The 24,758-nt window shown below is 47.0% G+C and overlaps 1 protein-coding gene across 1 annotated transcript in view; it reads left to right on the plus strand.

The window, feature by feature from the left end:
• NRDC (nardilysin convertase) overlaps window positions 1–24,758 on the plus strand; it is a 129,944-nt gene that overhangs the window by 81,301 nt on the left and 23,885 nt on the right. Inside the window, exons 19-27 of the mRNA XM_063939544.1 lie at window positions 5,993–6,044; window positions 13,606–13,756; window positions 13,962–14,089; window positions 14,587–14,749; window positions 15,073–15,104; window positions 16,058–16,196; window positions 16,329–16,376; window positions 17,216–17,268; window positions 17,635–17,718. Coding sequence (XP_063795614.1) covers window positions 5,993–6,044; window positions 13,606–13,756; window positions 13,962–14,089; window positions 14,587–14,749; window positions 15,073–15,104; window positions 16,058–16,196; window positions 16,329–16,376; window positions 17,216–17,268; window positions 17,635–17,718 — 850 coding nt within the window. The remainder of the gene's footprint in view (window positions 1–5,992; window positions 6,045–13,605; window positions 13,757–13,961; window positions 14,090–14,586; window positions 14,750–15,072; window positions 15,105–16,057; window positions 16,197–16,328; window positions 16,377–17,215; window positions 17,269–17,634; window positions 17,719–24,758) is intronic.

Raw genomic sequence — 24,758 nt, forward strand, 5'->3', positions numbered from 1 at the left:
CCGGCAAAACATGCACTGTGTGGGGTCCTGAGGACCGAGTTTGAGAACCTGTGTTATAGTACATGCCAGAAAATCCATCTGGGCCAGGAGATTTGTGGGGCAGTAGCCCTTTAATAACTACTTTCAACTCCTCCTCCGTAATATCCCCGGCCAATCTGTCTCTCTGTTCCTGAGTTAATTTGGGTAACTTAGCTAAAGACAGCAGGCGATCCTGTCTATCTTTCGATATTGGAACCTCCTGGTATAAGGATGTATAGTAACCGTGGAAATGATCAAGTATATCATTTGTATTAACACAAGTTGTGTTAGTACCTGGGGTCTTTATAGCCGTAATAAAAGAACGCTTTTTATACGGTTTGGACATAAGGGCTAGTAATCTGCCAGACCTGTTTCCCCATTTAAAGTACATCTGTTTGGAATAATATAAACTGGACCTAGCTTGTGCAACCAAAAAAGCTTCAAGAGCCCTCTTTGACTGCATATAAGCATCCAAAGTAGAGTCTGAGTTATTCATTTGGTATTGTCTAAAGGTTAGCGCCACTGATTTTTGTAGACTGATATATTGTTTAGTTGATTCTCTTTTCCGTCTGGCCACATATTGCATAATATGACCTCGCATGACCGCCTTTGACGCCTCCCAGAACAAGACCATGTCATCCCAACTGTCTATATTGTCATCCTGATAGTTCGTCCAAGACGTTGTAAGGAAGTTCTTAAAATCCTCCGATTTGGACAGATAGTCCGGGAAGCGCCAAAGGCGGGTCGTCGCCACCCCAGCCCTGTGCCAAAGATCTAATGACACCGGAGCGTGATCCGAAATCAAGATATCATGTATCTCAGCCCCCTTCACCTGTACCATTAAAGAATTTGCCAATAAAAGGAAGTCTATTCTCGACAGCGACTGATGTGCTCTAGAAAGGTGAGTATAAGTATGCTCACCATCATACAAGAGTCGCCAAGGATCACAGACCTGAAGAGTCGTTTTGAGAGCTTGCACATGATACCAAGATTGAGGAAGGGCTCGATTTATTGGCGGGGATTTATCTAATTTCGGATTATCTACGGAATTGAAATCCCCTGCTATGACCAAATTATAAATGTGGCGCCTAGCCACCAGCTGCATAACTTTAGCCAGAAAACGATCCAGGGAAGTATTTGGGGCATATAAATTTAGCAAAGTGTATTTGTTTTCTTCGATGTCAACATCTAGTAGTAAAAACCGTCCTTCCGGGTCAGCTACTCTATCTAAAATATCATACCTTAAACCTCTATGGAAGATGATGGCCACTCCCCTGGACTTAGTTCTAAAAGAAGCCGTGATGCACTCCCCAATCCAACGGACCCTAAGGGCTGCGTCCTCCCCCTGTATCCAGTGGGTCTCTTGCAATAAAGCGATGTCTGGTTTCAATCTCCGCAGATGCGTTATGACTTTCTTCCGTTTTTATCGGGGTGTTCAGACCAGCTACATTCCAGGAAACTAAATTACAATGAGAAGGGATCATTGACCCATCAGGGTGTTGTGTGGATGCAGACATGGACTGAGGCAAACTCAGAGTGACATAGCCGTCTCACGGGATCGGACCTACATATTGAGCAGTCGTAAACAAATTCCTTAATAATACAATATGTACATAGATATAAGCGTAAAGAAAAATAAAATGAATAGTATTTGTCAACATAGGCTGATGAGCATTAGGAATACAAGGAAAATTGTCATGAGCATGTGTTTCTCAATTTTCTTATTAGATTCAATTGATGGGTTCAACCCATCTACCTGTCTTGAGGACCCCAACATTATCATTTGGGGGTCTCCGATTACTTGTTGGAACGTTATTATTTCCCTATCTACTTGTAACAAAAACCGACAAGGGCAAAGAGCCGTAAACTAATTAACTATGTTTACTAGTGGTCTGTACTTTTGTGCCACTTCTAAGATAAGCACGGCCAGGTGCAATTTTAATCCACAGTCTACCACTCCACCGCCAGGCGCCTGTAGAATCATTAAGGGGCCTATGAACAATCCCCACTATACCTCTTCAATAAACCTCCAAGGGGGTGGTATAGTTGTCAACCACCCTCCACCACCTACAGAATTAGCGTAATATAAAATTAATCCTCAAATCGCTCCGGGGAGTGGGCTTGTTCCCTACTTAGATGATCCTTGGCCTGCTTCGGATCTGTAAAATACACTGGATGACCGTTTTCCATTATCCGCAACTTTGCTGGATACATCAATGCGAAGCGTTCATTTCGCTCCACTAGCATCCTGCAAACCTCCGAAAATAATTTTCTCTTTTGTGACACTAAAACAGAAAAATCAAGATCTTCTGTCCATCCACAATGAGAGATTGGGCATTGCGATAGGCTGTTAACATTCTTTCCTTGGCTCTGAAGTCTAGAAATTTGGCTATGGCAGGCCTAGGTCTAGCCAACCTCTCCTGCCTTTCGGGCCCAAGTCTGTGAGCCCTTTCGATCTGGGGAATAGCATCTGCAGCGTGAAAACCGAGCACCTGTGGAATACGTACACTAATATAGTCAATCAGTTGTGGACCCCGTATGGATTCTGGAATGCCTATGAATCGGAGGTTACTCCTATCCCTGTTCTCCAATTCATCCAATTTAGCCACCAATGACTGAATAGTGCGGTCCCGTTGGTCAACTGAAGCCTGTAAAGCATGGACCGAGTCCTCATTGTCACTGAGACGCTGTTCTAACAAAACAATTCTGGACGTATTTGAGTAAATTTTCGCTAGTGAAGTCTCCTATCTAGTGTGGAGGTCTTCAAACTTTTTATCTAGTAAAGGCATCCGTAATTGAATTGTCACTTTAGCATTATCCTCAGACGTAGGTATTATCGGTATCTGAGAAAGTGCTGCTCGGGTTTCATCTGCCGCGCCTCCCATAGATGGTCTTGCAGGAGAAGACTGCGCGGCAGGGGCGGCAGATTTATTTTTTATTTCTAACCATAGTGGGATCAGAGTGGGAGCTAGGGGGATCAGATGTAACGTGTTTCTCTAAGTATTTGTCCATACACTAGCGCAGACCACGATAGGAATACAATGGTTGCACCCAATGATCATTTGTTAACAGCAAGTAATCAAGCCTATCATGAAAGTCGCCAGTGAGATAATAAATGGCACATTCGGCTCTTACACCCTTATATCTTAACCTCTACATTCTTAGGACGTCCCCTCCTGTAATAGAAAGTTATCTTCTAATATAAAGGGTGATTGTACTAAAGTCGAGCCTGGCGATGATGAATGCGATAAATCGAATTCGCCAGTTCCGTTATACTGGAGGGGTTTTCCCCAGTAGAAAACGGTCCTAAAACTAATCAGATGTTATAACCTGCACAAGACAAACTAATATCAATATATACTTAACCCGACACAAGGGCGTTTGTCTGCTATCAGTGCTAACAATACAAGGTAATCCCTTATTTTAGCAATAAGACCCGGTGCAATACAGCAATCCACCACAAGATGGCTCCAGGGATCTGTTACATGCACAGACTTAAAGTAGCGATATACTTCTACATAAAATAAGTAACGTCCTAGACCTCCAAATTAAAAAGAAAAAACAGATCACAGTGTGAGCTAACGTAATAAAAATGGTTAAACAGTGGAATGACACGTGTAATCATCATGTATGGTGCACACATAAACAATTATCACTAATAATAAAGTTGAATGGAAAAAATAAGCATCCAGAGAGAGTTAAACTATTTAACCCTTCGTATGAAAAACCGGAGGGCAGTGTCCCCGTCTATCTCCCCCCGATCAACCAGGTCCACCACCGTCCAGTTGCTTAGAAAGTCAGCAGAGGTAGAGTATAACAACAGGATCACCTACAATGTCCCACAAGTAGTTTCTCAATCCCCTTGCAGACCACCCAGCCTCCCACCAAGTATAATCAGCACTGTTCTTTTGCCAAAATATAGTAACTTATATTGACGGGTGAATATGTAGATATGCCCCGGAGTGTCCCTCCTTTGCAGCCCGCAGCTACCCTCACCAATCAGCCCCTGACTGGCTTCAGAACTGTCCAGCCACTTCTATTCGCGCTCCCGTGTCAAGACCGTCCCCGCCAACCAGCAACGACCCAGCAGAGCAGAAGAGTCCCCTCACTGCAGCCAGAGCCTGAATCCCGGCGCCCTCCGGCATCCGCTGCGACTGTGCGCCTCCAGCGTCTCGAGGCAATCCGTGACAGCCGTCCAGCAGGAGCTCTCCCTGTGTGCACCCCACGTCCCCAACCCACCCGCAGCAGCCGCCACAGGTAAGGGACGGGCAGTGATCGTTAGATGGATAGCGGGGATTCTCCACGCGACTTCAGCCTCCCGGTGGCCAGCAGAGTCTCCGTCCCGAAACTCGGTCCCGATGTAAGCGCCCAAGAGGCAGGTGTAGCAGGGCTCTTCCGCGGGTCGCCTCCCTCGCACAGCCGTATGATGGAGCCGCCACAGGTAGATCTTCCCCTAATCTGCAGGAACACCACGTCTCACCACGGGCTATGGTTAACACTGCAAGGTGCGGCTGCCCAACCCGACATCCGTAGTTCCAGGGGGTCGGGGCCAAGCGAAGGCGATCCGTCGGGTGTACGGTGAAGGAAAAGGCTCACCCGGCTATCAGTCCCCACTGCGTTGTTTGGCAGACAAACGAGGTGCAGCACCGGGTGATAGAAACAGCAGTAGTAGCCTTGTAAAGCCTGTATTACAGGTCCCGCTCCCACGCCAGTTTTCGCGCTAGAAGTCCCGGCGGTCATGCAGGCCGCCCACGTATGCGGCCAGTCTTCGGTGGCAGTACAAGCTCCCTTGTCAGATAAGGCACCCCCTAATGCCTCAGTTCACGGTCCTCCCGTTAGAGAAGTCACCAAGTCCAAAAGGGCTGTAGAAATAGGGTTAGTCGGCAATCAACTAGAGGTCTTCTCAGGAGCAGAGCTAAAAGGCGGCCATGCTAGATGCCCCGTCCACCGGAAGTCATCCTTCCCACATTTAAAAAAGCCGTTTGGTTTCGGCGGTAAAGAGAACAGACTCTCTGTAGCACCCTTGGATTTTCTTATAAATAAACTGGGGGCTAATTTCTGTTTAAGAGTGTTAGCCTTTCTAAAAACCACTAGGTTTCTACCTGTCAATGTAGTTTCTAAAAGTTTATCTGACTTAAGAATGGCTGAGTTTTTCGTGGTAATCCTCTTGATATGACTGGCAGCTGTATTATACTGAGTAACAAAGGACACTGACCTATCATCAGTTCCCCTTGTAAATTCAGATCTTACCAAGCATTTTTCAGGATGAATCAATGAGGTCCTAGATTTAAGATGAGTTTCTTTGAGAGCTTTATGTAAAATATGAGTGGGATACCCTTGTCTAACAAATGCAGCATACATGATTTCTGCTTGTTCACTGAATAACCGCTGAAATTGTCCCTTGGGTATATTCAATTTCCATGGTTTATAATGACTACTTCTGAAATGTAAATAATTATTACAGTCAACATCTTTAACGAATGTGGAAGTGACAATCTTTTTATTCAAAATGGTAACTGTAATATCAAGAAAGTTAATAAATTCTTTACTCAAACTATTGGTGAATTTTAGACCTATTGTGTTGGAATTCAAAAGACAAGTGAGCTGTGAAAAAGGTGAAAAATCCTCATCCCAAACAAAAAATAAGTCATCTATGTACCTACCATAGAGGACCAGGCCCGCGCCGAGGTCGCCACCCCATATGGCATGTTCTTCAAACCAACCTAAGAAAAGGTTGGCAAAACTCGGCGCGAACCTGGTCCCCATGGCGGTACCTTTCATCTGTAAATAAAATTGTGAATCGAAAGAAAAATAATTGTGCTCTAAAATAAACCTAATCGCTGTTAAAATAAAAGTGCGAAAACAACCATTCACCTCTGTCGTAATATAAATAATGATTTACTGTTAGAGCAGAAATCACCCGTCTAAAACCACCATGAAAGTTATAAAATTTCTTCTTATTGTTTCTTTCCAGCCTACATCCGTTTTCAGCTGATTTCACCATTAATCCAGCAATCACCTGAAAAGTAAGTTAAATGGTTTTGCTCTATTAGGGAGATCTAAGGTTCCTGACATGCGAGTGTCTTCCATTGTTTGCGTTAACCATTTCAGTGCCACTGCCACAGGATTCCTGGTGATTGCTTAGGGATGCCATTACTTGAACTAGAGTGATCCATGCATTTGAAAAAGAAATGACTGATTGCGCTGTCTCACCAGGTACGTATATGAATAAAGACACGTTTAAAATCACCTCTCTGGTTTTTATTTTGGTGCAAAAATTATATATCTCGCACAACAAAAAAAAAAAAAAGCACCTGTGTGCGAAACGCGTTAGAGAATTGTTGTTCACCCTGCTGAGTGACACCCCACTTTTGGATCTACCCTGCCGGACTGGGAGCTAAGGACAACTAGCGAGACCTCATACACCTGCCGCCTAAGCTGAACCGCAATCAGAGGAGACGCGGCCAGCCAGGTGGAGAGTCTGCTCTGCAAGCGTCTACATACAAGCGGCCCCAACACGCCGAGGGATAGAGACCATCTAGTACCGCTACCACCACGGAGGACAGACGGGGAAAGGGAGAGTAAACACTGCCGCTGTGCACAGCGAGGAGCTCCCCAGCACGTCTATGTTCACGGAGACGGCGGTAAACGGTTTATACCAGTCATTAAACTGACAGTCTATGGACTATGCCCAGTATATGAACAAGAACTGTGTCTATATGTAGAGGACTGAGTTCCATCATATTTGGAAAAACACCACTTATTGCCGTAGAAATACAAGCTACGTTTTATTCACATTATATTAGTGGAACAAACAATTGTTCTTAACAACAGGTCTGAGCACTGGATGTTTAAACAGAGAAATAGTGTTACAGTTTTTAGAATGAGCTCTTAATGAATATTCATGCATATTGAGTTTTTTAATATATTGTTGTGTGAGATATATAATTTTTGCACCAAAATAAAAACCAGAGAGGTGATTTTAAACGTGTCTTTATTCATATACGCACCTGGGGAGACAGCGCAATCAGTCATTTCTTTTTCTTGTGCAGTTCTTTGGTTAATGAGGAGGGAGAACAAGAGAGCTCTCCACCTCATAATCAATTTTTTGCTGTACGAACACAGGTACAGCTGGACGGAGGTTGCAGCTTATAGTATATTACAAATTAAAAATGAAGTATTATGATTAATTAATTAGCGCCTGGATCAGTGTTGTTTTGATCCATGCAATTGGCTTACATGTTGGAAGTATTCTGATGTCAATATAGTGACCCTTCCTGTTTCCCAAACACATGGGGTTGGTGATCTAGAACTTGCAGCACCTGTATATCACAATAGGCCTCCGATTATTTAATTATTTGGGCATGCTGTGGGAAATGCGTGGTGTCACTTGGGCGTTGCATACACCCTGCAACAAGGGTGAGAGAAGAGAGCACTCTCCTCCCTGTCACATAGCAGTGGCGATGCTCTGCAGATGTTATCGGAGATCTGTCAGCGTTTCCATTTTGTAGCTGGAAAGCACTAAAATACCAAACACCCCAAAGACACCACCCTAATACCATAACACCCTTTCTCTGACGTCCTAGTGGATGCTGGGAACTCCGTAAGGACCATGGGGAATAGCGGGCTCCGAAGGAGGCTGGGCACTCTAGAAAGATTTTAGACTACCTGGTGTGCACTGGCTCCTCCCACTATGACCCTCCTCCAAGCCTCCGTTAGAATTCGTGCCCGGCCGAGGTTGGATGCACACTAGGGGCTCTCCTGAGCTCTTAGAAAGAATAGACTTAGGTTTTTTATTTTCAGTGAGACCTGCTGGCAACAGGCTCACTGCAGCGAGGGACTAAGGGGAGAAGAAGCGAACTCGCCTGCTTGCAGCCGGATTGGGCTTCTTAGGCTACTGGACACCATTAGCTCCAGAGGGATCGACCGCAGGCCCAGTTCTTGGTGTTCGGTCCCGGAGCCGCGCCGCCGTCCCCCTTACAGAGCCAGAAGCAAGAAGATGGTCCGGAAAATCGGCGGCATGAAGACTCTGTCTTCACCAAGGTAGCGCACAGCACTGCAGCTGTGCGCCATTGCTCCTCTCACACACTTCACACTCCGGTCACTGAGGGTGCAGGGCGCTGGGGGGGGGGCGCCCTGAGGCAGCAATAAAAACACCTTGGCTGGCTAAAATACCTCAATATATAGCCCCAGGGGCTATATATGAGGAAAATACCCCTGCCAGAATTCCATAAAAAGCGGGAGAATAGGCAGCGAAAAAGGGGCGGAGCCTATCTCCTCAGCACACTGGCGCCATTTTTCCCTCACAGCTCGGCTGGAAGGAAGCTCCCTGGCTCTTCCCTGCAATCTACAGTACAGTAAGAGGGAAAAGAGAGGGGGGGCATTAAATTTGGCAGTATATATACATATATTATATGAAAAGCAGCTATTAGGGACATAACTCAGTTAGTCCCTGTATATATATAGCGCTCTGGTGTGTGCTGGCATAATCTCACTCTGTCCCCCCAAAGGGCTTTTGTGGGTCCTGTCCTCGTTTAGAGCATTCCCTGTGTGTCTGCGGTGTGTCGGTACGGCTGTGTCGACATGTTGAATGAGGAGGCTTATATGGTGACGGAGCAGAGGCCGATATATGTGATGTAGCCCCCTGTGGGGCCGACACCAGAGTGGATGGATAGGTGAAAGGTATTAACCGACAGTGTCAACTCCTTACATAAAAGGGTGGATGACGTAACAGCTGTGGGACAGCCGGCTTCTCAGCCCGCGCCTGCCCAGGCGTCTCAAAGGCCATCAGGGGCTCAAAAACGCCCGCTCTCTCAGATGGCAGACACAGATGTCGACACGGAGTCTGACTCCAGTGTCGCCAAGGTTGAGACATATACACAATCCACTAGGAACATCCGTGACTTGATCCCGGCAATAAAAAATGTGTTACACATTTCTGACATTAACCCAAGCACCTCTAAAAATGGGTTTTTAGGTTGGGGAGAAAAAACAGGCAGTGTTTTGTTCCCCCATCAGATGAATAAATGAAGTGTGTGAAAAGCGTGGGTTCCCCCGTTTAGAAACTGGTAATTTCTAAAGAGTTACTGATGGCGTACCCTTTCCCGCCAGGAGGATAAGTTACGCTGGGAGATATCCCCTAGGGTGGATAAGGCGCTTACACGGTTGTCAAAAAAGGTGGCACTGCCGTTTTAGGAACGGCCACTTTGAAGGTACCTGTTGATAAAAAGCAGGAGGCTATCCTGAAGTCTGTATTTACACACTCAGGTACTAGACGGAGACCTGCAGATCGTGCTGCTGCAGCGTGGTCGGTGACCCTGTCAAACATGAGAACATATTAAAGACGTCGTCTTATATATGAGGGATGCACAGAGGGATATTTTGCCGGCTGGCATCCAAAATGAATGTAATGTCCATTCTGTCAGGAAAGTATTAGAGACCTGTCACGGGACAGGTGATGCTGACTTTAAAAAGACTCTGCCTTATAAGGGTGAGGAATTATTTGGGGATGGTCTCTGGGACCTCGTATCCACAGCCACAGCTGGGAAGAAATATTTTTACCTCAAGTTTCCTCACGGACTAAGAAAGCACTGTATTATCAGGTACAGTCCTTTCGGCTTCAGAAAAGCAAGCGGGTCAAAGGCGTTTCCCTTCTGTACAGAGACAAGGGAAGAGGGAAAAAGCTGCACCTGTCAGCCTGCTCCCAGAATCAACATTCTTCTCTCGTTTCCTCTGAGCCCACAGCATGACGCGGGGGCTCCACAGGTGTAGCCAGGTACGGTGGGGGGCCGTCTCCAAAATTTCAGCGATCAGTGGGCTCGCTCACAGGTGGATCCCTGTTTCTTTCAAATAGTATGTCAGGGGTACAAGCTGGAATTTGAGATATCTCCCCCCAGCCGTTTCCTAGATTATGGCTTGCCGACAACTCCCTCAGGCAGGGAGGCTGTACTAGAGGCAATTAATAAGCAGTATTCCCAAAGGTAATACTCAAGTGCCCCTACTTCAACAAGGACGGGGTTACTATTCTACACGGGTTGGGGTACCGAAACCGCATGGTTCGGTGTGACCCATTTATATTAAAATCCTTGAACACATACATAAAAAAATTCAAGTTCAAGATGGAATCGCTCGGGGCGGTTATTGCAAGCCTGGACGAGGGGGATTACATGGTATCCCGGGACATCAAGGATGCTTACCTGCATGTCCCCATTTACCATCCTCGCCAGGAGTACCTCAGATTTGTGGTACAGGATTACCATTACCAAGTCCAGACAGGACTGTACAAGGCACCGAGGGTGTTTACCGGGGTAATGGCCGAAATGATGATACTCCTTCGAAAAAAGGGAGTTTTAATTATCCCGTACTTGGACAATCTCCTTATAAGGGCGAGGTCCAAGGAGCAGTTGCTAGTCGGGGTAGCACTATTTGGGAAAGTGCTACAACAGCAGGGTTGGATTCTAAACAGTCCAAAGTCACAGCTGGTCCCTATGACACGTCTACTGTTCCTGGGGATGGTTCTGGACACAGACCAGAAATAACTGTTTCTCCGGGAGGAGAAAGCCAAGGAGCTGTCATCTCTAGTCAGAGACCTCCTGAAGCCAAAACAGGTATCGGTGCATCATTGCACGCGAATCCTGGGAAAAATGGTAGCTTCCTACGAAGCAATCCCATTCGGCAGGTTCCATGCTAGAACTTTTCAGTGGGACCTGTTGGACATGTGGTCCGGATCGCATCTTCAAATGCATCGGCTGATAACCCTGTCTCCAAGGACCAGGGTATCTCTAAAATGGTGGCTGCAGAGTGCCCATCTTAAGGAGGGCCGCAGGTTCGACATACTGGACTAGGTCCTAGTGACCATGGAGGCCAGCCTTTGAGGCTGGGGGCAGTCACACAGGGAAGAAACTTCCAAGGACTTTGGTCAAGTCAGGTGACTTCTCTACACAAAATATTCTGGAACTGAGGGCCAGTTACAATGCCCTGGGTCAGGCAAGGCCTCTGCTTCAAAACCAGCCGGTACTGATCCAATCAGACAACATCACGGCGGTCGCCCATGTAAACCAACAGGGCGACACAAGAAGCAGGATGGCGATGGCAGAAGCCACAAGGATTCTCCGATGGGCGGAAAATCATGTGTTAGCACTGTCAGCAGTGTTCATTCCCGGAGTGGACAACTGGGAAGCAGATCTTCTCCGCAGACACGACCTCCACCCGGGAGAGTGGGGACTTCATCCAGAAGTCTTCCAAAGGATTGTACACCTTTGGGAAAGGCCACAGGTGGACATGATGGCGTCCCGCCTCAACAAAAAGCTATAAAAGATATTGCGCCAGGTCAAGGGACCCTCAGGCGATAGTTGTGGACGCTCTGGTAACACCGTGGGTGTACAAGTCGGTTTATGTGTTCCCTCCTCTGCCCCTCATACCAAAGGTATTGAGAATAATAATAAGAAGGCGAGGAGTAAGAACGATACTCGTGGTTCCGGATTGGCCAAGAAGAGCTTGGTACCCAGAACTTCAAGAAATTATATCAGAGGACCCATGGCCTCTGCCGCTCAGACAGGACCTGCGGCAGCAGGGGCCCTGTCTGTTCCAAAACTTACCGCGGCTGCGTTTGACGGCATGGCGGTTGAACGCCGGATCCTGAAGGAAAAGGGCATTCCGGAGGAAGTCATTCCTACGCTTATTAAAGCTAGGAAAGAGGTTACAGCAAATCATTATCACCGCATATGGCGGAAGTATGTTGCATGGTGTGAGGCCGAAAAGGCCCCAACAGAGGAATTTCAACTAGGTCGATTTCTGCATTTCCTGCAAGCAGGAGTGAATATGGGCCTAAAACTGGGCTCCATTAAGGTACAGATCTCGGCTCTGTCGATTTTCTTTCAAAAAGAACTAGCTTCAGTACCTGAAGTTCAGACATTTGTAAAGGGAGTGCTGCATATTCAGCCCCCGTTTGTGCCCCCTGTGGCACCTTGGGATCTCAACGTGGTGTTGAGTTTCTTAATCACATTGGTTTGAACCACTAAAACCGTGGATCTGAAATATCTCACGTGGAAGGTGGTCGTGTTGTTGGCCTTGGCTTCGGCCAGGAGAGTATCAGAATTGGCGGCTTTGTCCTGTAAAAGCCCTTATCTGATTTTCCATATGGATAGGGCAGCATTGAGGACTTGTTCCCAGTTTCTCCCTAAGGTGGTGTCAGCGTTTCACCTGAACCAGCCTATTGTGGTGCCTGCGGCTACTAGGGACTTGGAGGACTCCAAGTTGTTAGACGTGGTCAGGGCCCTGAAAATATATGTTTCCAGGACGGCTGGAGTCAGAAAATCTGACTCGCTGTTTATCCTATATGCACCCAACAAGCTGGGTGCTCCTGCTTCTAAGCAGACTATTGCTCGTTGGATTTGTAGTACAATTCAACTTGCACATTCTGTGGCAGGCCTGCCACAGCCAAAATCTGTCAATGCCCATTCCACAAGGAAGGTGGGCTCATCTTGGGCGGCTGCCCGAGGGGTCTCGGCTTTACAACTTTGCAGAGCTGCTACTTGGTCAGGGGCAAAACACGTTTGCAAAATTCTATAAATTTGATACCCTGGCTGAGGAGGACCTGGAGTTCTCTCATTCGGTGTTGCAGAGTCATCCGCACTCTCCCGCCCGTTTGGGAGCTTTGGTATAATCCCCATGGTCCTTACGGAGTTCCCAGCATCCACTAGGACGTCAGAGAAAATAAGAATTTACTCACCGGTAATTCTATTTCTCGTAGTCCGTAGTGGATGCTGGGCGCCCATCCCAAGTGCGGTTTATCTGCAATACTTGTACATAGTTATTGTTAACTAAATCGGGTTATTGTTGAGCCATCTGTTGAGAGGCTCAGTTGTTTCATACTGTTAACTGGGTTTCATATCACGAGTTGTACGGTGTGATTGGTGTGGCTGGTATGAGTCTTACCCGGGATTCAAAATCCTTCCTTATTGTGTACGCTCGTCCGGGCACAGTATCCTAACTGAGGCTTGGAGGAGGGTCATAGTGGGAGGAGCCAGTGCACACCAGGTAGTCTAAAATCTTTCTAGAGTGCCCAGCCTCCTTCGGAGCCCGCTGTTCCCCATGGTCCTTACGGAGTTCCCAGCATCCACTACGGACTACGAGAAATAGAATTACCGGTGAGTAAATTCTTATTTTTAGAGCATGAAAACGGCAACAACATGTTGACAATCTGTCCAGTAAATAGGTTCCTACAATTAAATAATAATTTGTTGCTGTTTTATTAAAGGAATTGTACTGAAATGTAGGGTATTTCCAAGTTTAGTAAACATTTTTATTATATCAGTGTTGTTTGTATTATTAGCAGTTATTATATGTGTTATTATTTTGGTCTCACATTACCATGTTTAACCTGGAACATGAATCATTTTTTTGCTGTGTTGGCAAATAAATAAGTTTCCTGTGTTTTCCCTATGATAAGAATATTCCTGGAAAGTGTTAGCATTACCTAATAGGCTTTGATCTTGCATGAAGCCATTACCAATCATGACTTGCTGCTGTAATCCTATTGGTGGAAATTGTCTTGTCTGACCTTGTTCCTGCATTTTGCTGTTCCAGCTTGGTTCTGTTTGACCTGTTTGTCAATATCCTGGCTCACACGCTGGCAGAGCCGGCCTACGAAGCAGACGTCGCTCAGCTGGAATATAAGCTGGTGGCTGGAGAATATGGCCTAGTCATCAAAGTGAAGGGATTCAACCACAAACTGCCTGTAAGTATGATTTCCCTGGACCCTCTGCAAGTCCCAGTGGTAGATGGCAGACTCTAGTGAGGTGGTGCTTGCTCACGCTGGTCATTGGTCCTTTTGCTGGTAGAGGAGGGTGGAGGAAGTCGGGATCCCTAGTTTCTTGTTATGTGACACCGGAAGCTTCATGCCTACACATTGTATGACAACGCTTTATCACCTCTGGTTATAGCTTCTCTACGAACTGATCATTGACCACCTGGCGGAGTTCACAGCTTCTCCTGACGTGTTTGACATGATCACAGAGCAGCTGAAAAAGACCTACTTCAATCTACTCATCAAACCAGAGAAGCTGGGCAAGTGAGTGTGCTGTTGTTTTTATGTGTGCAATATCTATTGTGCAAGTTCTGGATTCAAGAATACTATTGATTTGGCGCACACTTTCCCTGGCCTGTTGATGTAAAATATTCTGTAGTAGAACTTAGCATATGTAGATTGAGTTACAAGAAGGGGTGAGAACGGGGGTTGCATACATGTATTGCCTGGTCTTCGCTATCTCAGGCATCCTGCAATAGGAAATTTGTGTTCTGCAGACGCAATGGCTGTAGAATTTCCAAATGGGGCATTACTGTATCGTCTGAACGGCGGCCTCTGATTTACCACTTTTATACAGATCAAATGGCAGAGCAGGAACAGTCTGTTTCTAAGGCAGTCATTGTTATTAATATTATTTCTTGCGAAAATAATGAAAAATCCTTTTTATTGGTGGTAATTCTTATTGTGTATCTAGTCAGCAATGTTTCCTAAAGGCAATTAAACATTGACTCGTGAGCTGTGACCTTTTCTGTCCGCTCCAGGGACGTACGACTCTTGATCCTGGAACGTGATCGCTGGTCCATGGTAGAGAAATACCTGACCATACTGAAGGGCTTACACTTGGAGCAGCTTCTCTCCTTCTTTGACCAGTTTAGATCTCAGCTGTATGTAGAAGGATTGATCCAGGGCAATTTCACCAGCAAGGTGAGCGTGCGGCTGCTGCTGTTAATGGGATGTTACCTGTATTCTGAGTCTTGATGCCATCATAATATATGTTTATCGTAATACTGTGCTGGGCCCTAACTTATTTGCATGTTTGAAAGTTTTTCTGTGTCACATGTTGGTGGCTGTGGGGCAAAGGGTTCCTATGACACAGCAAAGCTTCAAGTGGAGAGTTTTCATTCTCCCCTTTAAACTGTTTGTTTGGATGAAGAATTGGTCCCGGGTAATGGCAGATATCTGATGCTGTTATTGTATCGTTGCCACATTTGGTGTAGTCTATCATTTTTTTTTGTTCCCCCACCTAGGATTCGGCAGAGTTCCTGACCTACGTTGTAAGGTGAGGCTATATACATACCTGTTATATGGTAGGGCTGGGACTTCTAGAGGCACTTCACTGACACATGGGGAAATATTCCGCAGGAGTGGTGGTAAAAGTACTCTATATGCAGAAACCATTTCCAAACTCGGGTATAAGTGTGTGCATGTTATTTATCATTGACAGGATATGGAACACCTTTACCACTACTGATCCATTAACTCACTGCCACTTTCTATGAGAAATAGCCCTCTTAGGGAAACATATTACCAGAATTTGCATTTTATTTTCTGGCGCCTATACTAACACTCTCATTATACTTTTGTTACCTGTGTCACTGACCCAATTGAATCCCTGAATCAGACTGGAACATGGTGTAATTTTAAAGCTGAATTGCTGAGTGGGGAGAAAACATTGACCCTGCTCACTGCTCCCCTATGTTCCATATAGCATAGCTTCTTGGGCTCCGCTGTTCATGTCAGTGTTGGCCAAACCCAGAGCTGGTGATGCTGCAGAGAGGAGCGAGGGTTTGGACACATGGACCAGTAGGAAGCAGCTCACACCTATCACCGCAATTAATGCAGTGGTCACATGGGACAATGCGCATCCTTGTCTGACACTAAACAAATGAGCATTTTTTATGGTTATTATAATGCTGAGCCAGGGGATTGGGTTTAGAAGGTGTAAACTAAACATCACATATTTATTAGCAAAAATTGAAAAGGTCTGAAATAAATGTAAGGGCAAAAGGCCTTGTGCTGACTCCTGCTGGAGAAGGAAGCAGGGGAACACGGGTTTTAGGGCGGAAACAGATTTGCGTTGTTCCCCGGCTGCCCTGCCCCCTACAAGTAACCCGTAACCTCACCTAGCGCCATTTTCCCATACAGCTTTTATGAGGGAGGTATTGAACAGGTAGTACAACAATCCGCTTGTATTTTGCCATTTCCTTTGAACTATCTGGTTTTGTTCATTAGTAAGCTGCAGTTTGTGCCTCTGAGGAGCGTAGTCCCGGTGCAGTTCCAGGTGGTAGAGCTGCCGACCGCTCATCACTTGTGTAAAGTAAAGTCGCTGAATAAAGGAGACACCAATTCTGAGGTCACGGTGTATTACCAGGTGAGAGCACAACCTGCCACAGTCATAAGTCAGGCTCCTGGTGGCCCATGGAAGCCTTTGTAGCTTTCTTACCATGAGATCCATGGTGCACGATGAATTGTCTTTTATTTAACCGTGTTTTGTGTTTTGCAGTCTGGCGCTAGGAACCTGTGGGATTACACACTGATGGAGCTGCTAGTGGTAGGTATCTCAGCCCGCTTCCTAGGATATATATGCACCCTGATTGCGGTCTGCTGGTGTCTGATCTCATGGGAATAACGTCCATGCAGATGTTATCAATTAAAATAAAAATGGTTTTATGTGTTTGATAAAATAAATCCTGTACCAGATTACCTCTACTCTGGGGTTGGGATCAATATACTGGCGGGCGGGATGCCTGCGGTCAAAATCCTGACCGCAGCATCCTGATGGTGAGAATCCCGACACAGGCAAGGTAAGTATACTCCCCCATTGCCCCACTAACCCTCCCTGCCTGCTGCCTAAACCTAACCCTCCCTGCCTGCTGCCTAAACCTAACCCTCCCCCCCCCCCCCCCCCCCCCAGTGAAACCTAAATCCTATTTGGTGGGCCGACAGTCATTCTTTTGTGATCCCAGTCTAGAAGCTGGAATTCTGAGCAGTTTCGGGATTCTGGCGTCTGTATTTTGACTGCTGGCATGGGGATCCCGATTATCTGGATCCTCACCGGATGCCCAACTTACCTTTTTAGTTTGAGTATTATATAAGTGGGGATAATTGTACCTTTAATGATTTCTCCTTCTTCATGTTTTCACAAATGTTATTCAGCCATCAAATTACTCATATTATACTGATCCTTGCTTGTTAATAAGCCGTACAGCAGTGACCTCCCAAGTGTGCCCCAGGCTCTTCATACACCAGTCGCCAGTGGGGTCGAAAGGGTTGAGGCCTTGTAGTCTTGTTTTTCTGACCTGCGTGATGAAAGGGTTAATCTAATCCTCTGCCCTTCCTAATTGCTTCTGAAATCCAGATGGTTTGACGTAAGTCTTTGCTCCCTTCCAGATGCACATGGAAGAACCTTGTTTTGACTTTCTGAGGACGAAGCAGACTCTAGGGTAAGAGGCCACAGGCATAGGAGTGACTGTGTAGCATATGACCTGATCATACAGAGACGCATAGACCTGGCTTCAGTAGCTTGTGACCTGTTGTGGAACTATAATTCCCACCATGCCTTATCAGCCTCAGACACATAGGGCATTGTGGGACTTGTAGTTCTACAACACCTTCAAAAGTACTGGATACCTGTAATACTTCACACACTGTCCCTTTGATCACACTTTAATGCTTAATATAGTGGCTACTGCACATGTAACTGCAAGCTATTTAGAAACGTATTATAAATTAATACAGTTTACTGTTGTATTTTAATGCAGTCATAATTGTGCAGGAGTCCATAATCCTTTCCTCCCTCCTCTCTCTAGGTACCATGTGTATCCCACCTGCAGGAACACTTCTGGGATTCTGGGCTTCTCCGTCACCGTGGAAACACAAGCATCTAAATTCAAGTGAGTGACATGGGTGTGATTACAGATGTAGCATCCCTTGGTGTGTGCAGTGCTCTGTAATGTCAGTGTGTTTTATGTTACTGGTTTGTGACTCGCCTCCAGAGATTACTGGGGAATTCTGATGTTATTGTCTGTGGCTTCCAGTGCGACTTAAGCCCATCGTAAGATAGGACAGGTCTGGCTAAAACTGACCAAGTTAGGAGCCAGATATTTTGAAATAATGAATTCACTAGCCTGTACCATAATGGACAGTACTCACTAACCTGCGCCCAACAGAAGAAAGCAAATTCTTCATCCTTTAACCACTTGCCTGGCGTTGTCACATCAGCTGACATGCCGGCTGGGCTTTCGCTGACATAGTATCTGATACTCTAATCTCAGAGGAAGTTCCTGGCCCCTCTGCATCCTTGTATCATCCCCCTGATCACTGCTGATTGGGTACCCCAGTATCCCCTGCCCCCACGTGACAGCTGCAGAGGGGATTAGCTGCTGGGGAAATGTAACTCCAGCTGCCCTCATCCCCCAGTGTACACTCGGCGGCTGTAGAGAAGAGCATTTGCTGGGAAATGTAAATCCAGCTGCCCTCATCCCCACAGTGTATACCCATTGGCTGCACAGGGGAGCATCTGCTGGGAAATGTAACTCCAGCTGCCATCATCCCCCCCAGTGTATACCCATTGGCTGCACAGGGGAGCATCTGCTGGAGAAATGTAAATCCAGCTGCCCTCATCCCCACAATGTATACCTAGTGGCTGCAGGGAGGAGCATCTGCTGGGGAAATGTCAATCCAGCTGCCCTCATCCCCACAGTGTATACCCATTGGCTGCACAGGGGAGCATCTGCTGGGGAAATGTAAATCCAGCTGCCCTCATCCCCACAGTGTATACCCATTGGCTGCACAGGGGAGCATCTGCTGGGGAAATGTAACTCCAGCTGCCCTCATCCCCACAATGTATACCTAGTGGCTGCAGGGAGGAGCATCTGCTGGGGAAATGTAACTCCAGCTGCCCTCATCCCCACAATGTATACCTAGTGGCTGCAGGGAGGAGCATCTGCTGGGGAAATGTAAATCCAGCTGCCCTCATCCCCACAGTGTATACCCATTGGCTGCACAGGGGAGCATCTGCTGGGGAAATGTAAATCCAGCTGCCCTCATCCCCACAATGTATACCTAGTGGCTGCAGGGAGGAGCATCTGCTGGGGAAATGTAACTCCAGCTGCCCTCATCCCCACAGTGTATACCCAGTGGCTGCAGGGAGGAGCATCTGCTGGGGAAATGTAACTCCAGCTGCCCTCATCCCCACAGTGTATACCCAGTGGCTGCAGGGAGGAGCATCTGCTGGGAAATGTAACTCCAGCTGCCCTCATCCCCCAGTGTACACCCGGCGTCTGTAGAGAAGAGCATCTGCTGGGGAAATGTAAATCCAGCTGCCCTCATCCCCCCCCAGTGTATACCCGGCAGCTGCACAGGGGAGCATCTGCTGGTTAAATGTAGATACAGCTGCCCTTATTCCTCCAGTGTATACCCGGCGGCTGCAGAGAAGGGCATACGCTGGGTAAATGTAGATACAGCAGTCCCCAGTGTATACTCAGTGACTGGAGAAATGAAAGTTGCGAGTTACCCTGTGTGAGTATAGATTTTCCAATATATAACCGTTCAACTTTTAAAACCCAGTATTAATGTTATGTGTTTTTTTTTTATATAAAATTGTGTTGTAGAAGTTTAAATGTTTAAGTTCCTTCCCATTTAAAAACATGTTATTGATCTAATTCAAACAAAATTATCCAGTTAAGGTTAAGCAGAGAAAAATGTTTAGGTAACAATCGCTTTATTCAAAGTGTTCTAGGTCTCTGTACTCTTTGGGGGGAATTCCCCCCATAATTTGATACTTGGTGTCCAGCACAAAGTTGATTGTGATTTTCCTAGAACAGCTGACGGTGGGTCTCCGCAGTCAGTACATTTACTCACTGAGCCACTCTCTCACATAAGACTGCTAACACCCCAGCCCTACACAAGCGCATGCTGCCAGGGTCAGAGGTCTTGTAAGGAAGGTACAGAGCCAGGAATTGTCTTTCAGCAAATTGATGAAGTGTCCAGACAGCTATCTGAGTACACAATGTATTCATCTAGGAACAGCGGAATGTTCCGTGTGGAAGCTCTAAAATCCATTAATGATATTGATCTGCCTGCAAATGAATGACTGATTTGTAGAGATACATTATGTCGGCAACAGAACTGCTGGGTCAGTGTGTGGTCACAGGCGGAGATATTGAGAGTGGTAATGAGACTGAAAGCAGTAACACAACGTTCTGTTACAGTGCTGTGTATTAATAGCACTGTGCACAAAATAACCCAACAGATTGTACTTACAGGCTGTGCACATGGTACAAGAGATAATAAAGGTCATTTGTGAACGGAATAGATGCACCTGTCTACCATACATTACATCCCCATAAAATCAGTCTACATCTCCTTATGTGGGAAATCCACATGGTGGAAACATGAAAGTTCCCGCAACGTCCCACTGGCTTTAGAACTGCCCACTGAATCAATTAAAATTTTTCTATTTTACTCCTCAGATGTTGCTTGGTTTAGCCTCCTATAGTGTAGCTTCATCAGGACTGTGCATCCCTCACGTGTCACTACTGTGCAGTGTATGGCTGTTACTTTGGTATAAATGCACTTTCCATATGAAGTGTGCCTGGAATAGCTGCAGATGGTCCATGCTGTGGAAATTGCCGTCCCTTCAGCACAACCCCCCCCCCCCCCCCCCCCCCCCACACACACACACACACACACACACACACACACACACACACACACACACACACACACACACACCCTCTTCCCCCGCCGTCACCACCACCTCCTCCTGCTGGTGTGGTGTCCTAGGTGGACAGGCCCACCGAACAGATAATTGAGCGACATCTCCTTTTCCTGTCTGCTGTCCCATATTAGGGATGTAGTGGTGAAGTCTACTGGGGTGTTGGGTTTTCTTTGGACTCTTCCCTTTGGCGGGCTTGTGTCTTTCCATTCCCACACCGTGGGCTGTGCTGCTGCATCTGTCCTCTCCTTTTCCTACCTCATTTTCTTTATATCTGGGAAGGGGCAGTATGACAAGGGCCAAGCTTGGTGGAGGGCCAGTTGCCATGCTCACCTGAGTACACTTACTGGGGTGCCTGAGCCAGCCGGGGCAAAGTCTCAGGCCCAGGCTATTGCAGATCTCATGACAGTCGCTGTGTAAGCCTTTGGATGCTAAGCAGAGATTCTCCTTCTGTCACTTCCATTGGAAGCAACATTGTTCACCCTGGGGCCCTCCGGTCCTTTGGCCTTCACTTCTGCTGCATCCACTAAACTGTCTCATTCACCGAGCCTAGCATGCTTGGTGTCCCTTCCAGGGCTTTCCCAGGTTCTCTAGGAGTCTGACTTTTCCACACACCGAATTAAGGAAAGTTGATGTAAAACACTGATCCTCATGTCGTTGTGTAAATTCCAACAGGAAACAGTCTGGCAGGTGGCATTATTCTGCTGAAAGAGGCCACTGCCATCAGGGAATAACGTAGCCATGAAGCTGTGTACTTGGTCTGCAATCAGGATTTTGGTACTTACCGATAAATCCCTTTCTCCGATTCCACAGGGGCCACTGGAGCGTAGTTACAATGGGGAAATAGTAGGCAGTAATTGGGAGCTGGCACTTTAAAATTCTCACACTGTGGCTAGCTCCTCCCCTACTATCTCCCCTCCAAGCCAGTCTACGTAAAACTGTGCCCGAGGAGAGCTGTAATAAACAAACCGTAAGGTAGAGGAGGTTAATGACGCCCTGTAACCCAGGATAACACAAACCCAACCTGGAACAGAACCTAACAAACAACCGGCTAGCCCGAACTCAACAAGCAGTCATATGGTGATCTGCAAACCGTTAAGCAAAAAACAAGGAGGAACAGCGCTGGGCGGGCGTCCAGTGGCCCCTGTGGAATCGGAGAAAGGGATTTATCGGTAAGTACCAAAATCCTGATTTCTCCTTCATCCACTAGGGGCCACTGGAGCGTAGTTACAATGGGGACGTCCCAGAGCTCCCAAAACGGGTGGGAGAGCGCTGAGAGTCCTGTAAAACCGCTCGGCCAAAGTGAGATGCAGAGGCCGCAAAAGTGTCAAACTTGTAGAATTTGACAAAACGAATGTCGGTCTGACCAAGTAGCCGCGCGACATAAAGTATTCATGGAGACCCCACGGGCAGCTGCCCATGAAGGTCCCACCACGCACGTAAAGTGCGCTGAAATGGAAAACGGAGGCTCCCGAGCAACCACCAAGAAGACTGTATCCAACAGCCCAGCATATGCTGGGACCCTGGCTATTTAGTACGGGAGCATCGTACAGAATAAAGAAGAAAAAACCCTTCGTCGAATAGCCTAAGACCTCTATAGAGAAAGTCAGCGAGCCCTGACAACAGTCAAAGAGGACTGAAAAACACTAGTGTCAGATTTATATGAAAAACGGACATGCCCTTTGGGAGAAACGACCGCTGAGGCCGAAGCTCAGCCGGGGGAGTTGCTAATAGAGTACTCCCTGAAAGAGAGCCCGAACTTACGGGCGCCAGGCTAATTTCTTTTGGAAGAAAACCGAAAAAGGCAGGGACCGAAAATTCAGGTCAATGTGGTTTGAAGCGCAGCGGAGCAAAACCTCCCAGAGAAACCAAAGATTACGGCTGAATGGTAACTGAAAGAAGGGGAAAACCCCCTTTTATCCTTATTATGTCCCATACAGCTTTCCAAAAGTGGCAAAAGCGAGAAGAGGTAACAGACTTCTGAAATCGGGGCCTAGTAGGCCTAACCGAACTAGGGAACTCCTCCCTTCTGAGGGCTCGTGAACAGTCACACGGTTAAATGAAACCAGTGTAAGATTGAACAAAGAAAAGGACCCTGTTGAAGTAGACAGTCCAGTCGAGGTAGGAGCCAAGGCTCCTCTACCGACAACAGTTGTAGCCGTATCTTCAAGTCATGGGTGGCCCAACCAGAGCCACCGAGAGGACTAGCACGCATATTCTCCTCCTGTGTTACCGAAAGTGAGGTAGAAATAGAAAAGGAGGCAGGATAGAATAACCAGAAACTCCCAGGAGCCCTGAGGGCATCCTCGGCTACTGCCACCAGAGCTCACGTCGGTGAGTAGTAAAGGGTTAAAGAGTCAGTCAGAACGCCCTGAGGTCGATTCGAAATCTCCGCCCACAGCAGACCAGCTGACAAAACTCCGGGGAATGTTCCCTCACCCAGGAGTCTGACCTGGTGGCCTGATCTGGAAAGAAGATTGTTGTCCCCCGCTCAGAGGGGAATGTAGGCGACCACTCATTGCGTCGCAGCTTGACTGAAGAAATAGAGTACCTGGTACCGAGGAAGGAAAAATCCTCCGACGGACCCTGTTGAGAAAACGTTTATTAGGAGCATAAATCGGATCTTCAGAAGCCACGTAATGTACAGAGTGGGATAGTAGCAGTAGATTGTCCCATTAGGGAACCAACGTCAACCCCTTGAAAAAGAGTTATTCTGTGATCTTCCTGAACCCTGTGGGAGCGGAAGAGAGACCGAAAGAAAAGGACTTACAGTGAAAATGAGAATCCTGTAATGCGACTGAGTAAAGCCCGATGAGGAAACCCAACGGAAATCAGTAAACAGGCATCCCTGAAGACAAGGGACGCGTAAAACTCCCTTTCTTGTTCAACTAGCAATCACAGACTGAAAGGATTTTAAGGCCAGAATAGGCCTGGCCGAGCCAACTGGCTTCGGAACGTGAAAAGAAAACAAAGGCCTGAGAACTGTCCCGATTCAAATGATATGTAAAAAACAGGGATCAACACCCTTTGCGGTTAGAAGCATATGGAGCGCCGCCTGCATTATGACTCTCTTGTCATCGTAAATCGGTCGACCCCTGCCGAGGGACTCCCGAGACGGTTGTACTCCCAAATCTAGTCTGTAACTGCCCAAGCCGCCTTCCACCGACCTGCGCCTACCCTGGGACCCTCCAGGTGGTAGGAAAGTCTGACCTTTAGTGTGTGTATAGGATGATGTAAAATCAGACTGGACCTAGGATGCTGAACCTCTGCTTCAGCTTTTTTTTCTTCTTCTGAGATCCCCTGGCGACAGAGATATTGCCCGTGTGGAATCGGAAGCCTGAAAGGGCACGGTAAAAATCTAAAGGAAAGACCGGTAAAGGTCTGTCTTGGAGCTGGGGCAGAAGTAGGAGAAAGCAAAGTGGACTTACCTCCAATGGTTCAAGAAATCCTGCAGAAAGTTCCTTCCCCTGAACCATCTGCCCCGTAGGATTTCATGTTCACCTGTCACTGTCGCAGCCCCAGAGGTCGTCGGGTTAAGACAGCCCAAAGCGAAAATGCAGGTTCCGAGACTGCAGACGTGGAGACCTCCAAAGAACATAAAGCAGAATCGTGATTCTGACCCGTACCAAAGTATCAATTGATCCGGATGCGAAACATCCTGTAACCTAGAGGACAATTGTTCCACAACCTACCTGCTCCGGACAAGGTAGAACCCTGCTGCCGTATATGTCTTCGATGGATCCCTGAGCAAGGTTGCCTCAGGAAAACGGCAGCTTGTTGGACCGGCGATACATCGAGGGGTATACCCTGGAGAGGTTCCGATACCCTTTCCTGCCATCTGCGGGGAAAGGATAGGAAAACAAACATTGTTTGATACCTGAAATTGTGTATTCGGGTGTCTGCCGGCCGTCTACCGGAGCCTGCCCAGCTCATCCGAAACTGGACCAGTCGCTGTCATTTCGTCATCGGCGTCGAACCCTGATGGACTTGACGTGTCCGCCTCCTTTACCTGCAGTCTCAGACGAACTGCTGTATAATGCACCTGGATATTCTGAGACACAGGTTCAGACTCCACAGAAAACAGACATCATCAGTATTGTAACATGGAAGGTTAGCAAGGTTCCTTTAGAAACCTGGAGAGGTGAAATGACGTACAAGGTCTCTGGTTACCAGTGACATTACCTGTATAATCTGAGCTGTTCAAACAGGAGTGTC

The sequence above is a fragment of the Pseudophryne corroboree genome, chromosome 9 (genome assembly GCF_028390025.1).
Source record: "Pseudophryne corroboree isolate aPseCor3 chromosome 9, aPseCor3.hap2, whole genome shotgun sequence".
Classification (NCBI taxonomy): Eukaryota; Metazoa; Chordata; class Amphibia; order Anura; family Myobatrachidae; genus Pseudophryne; species Pseudophryne corroboree.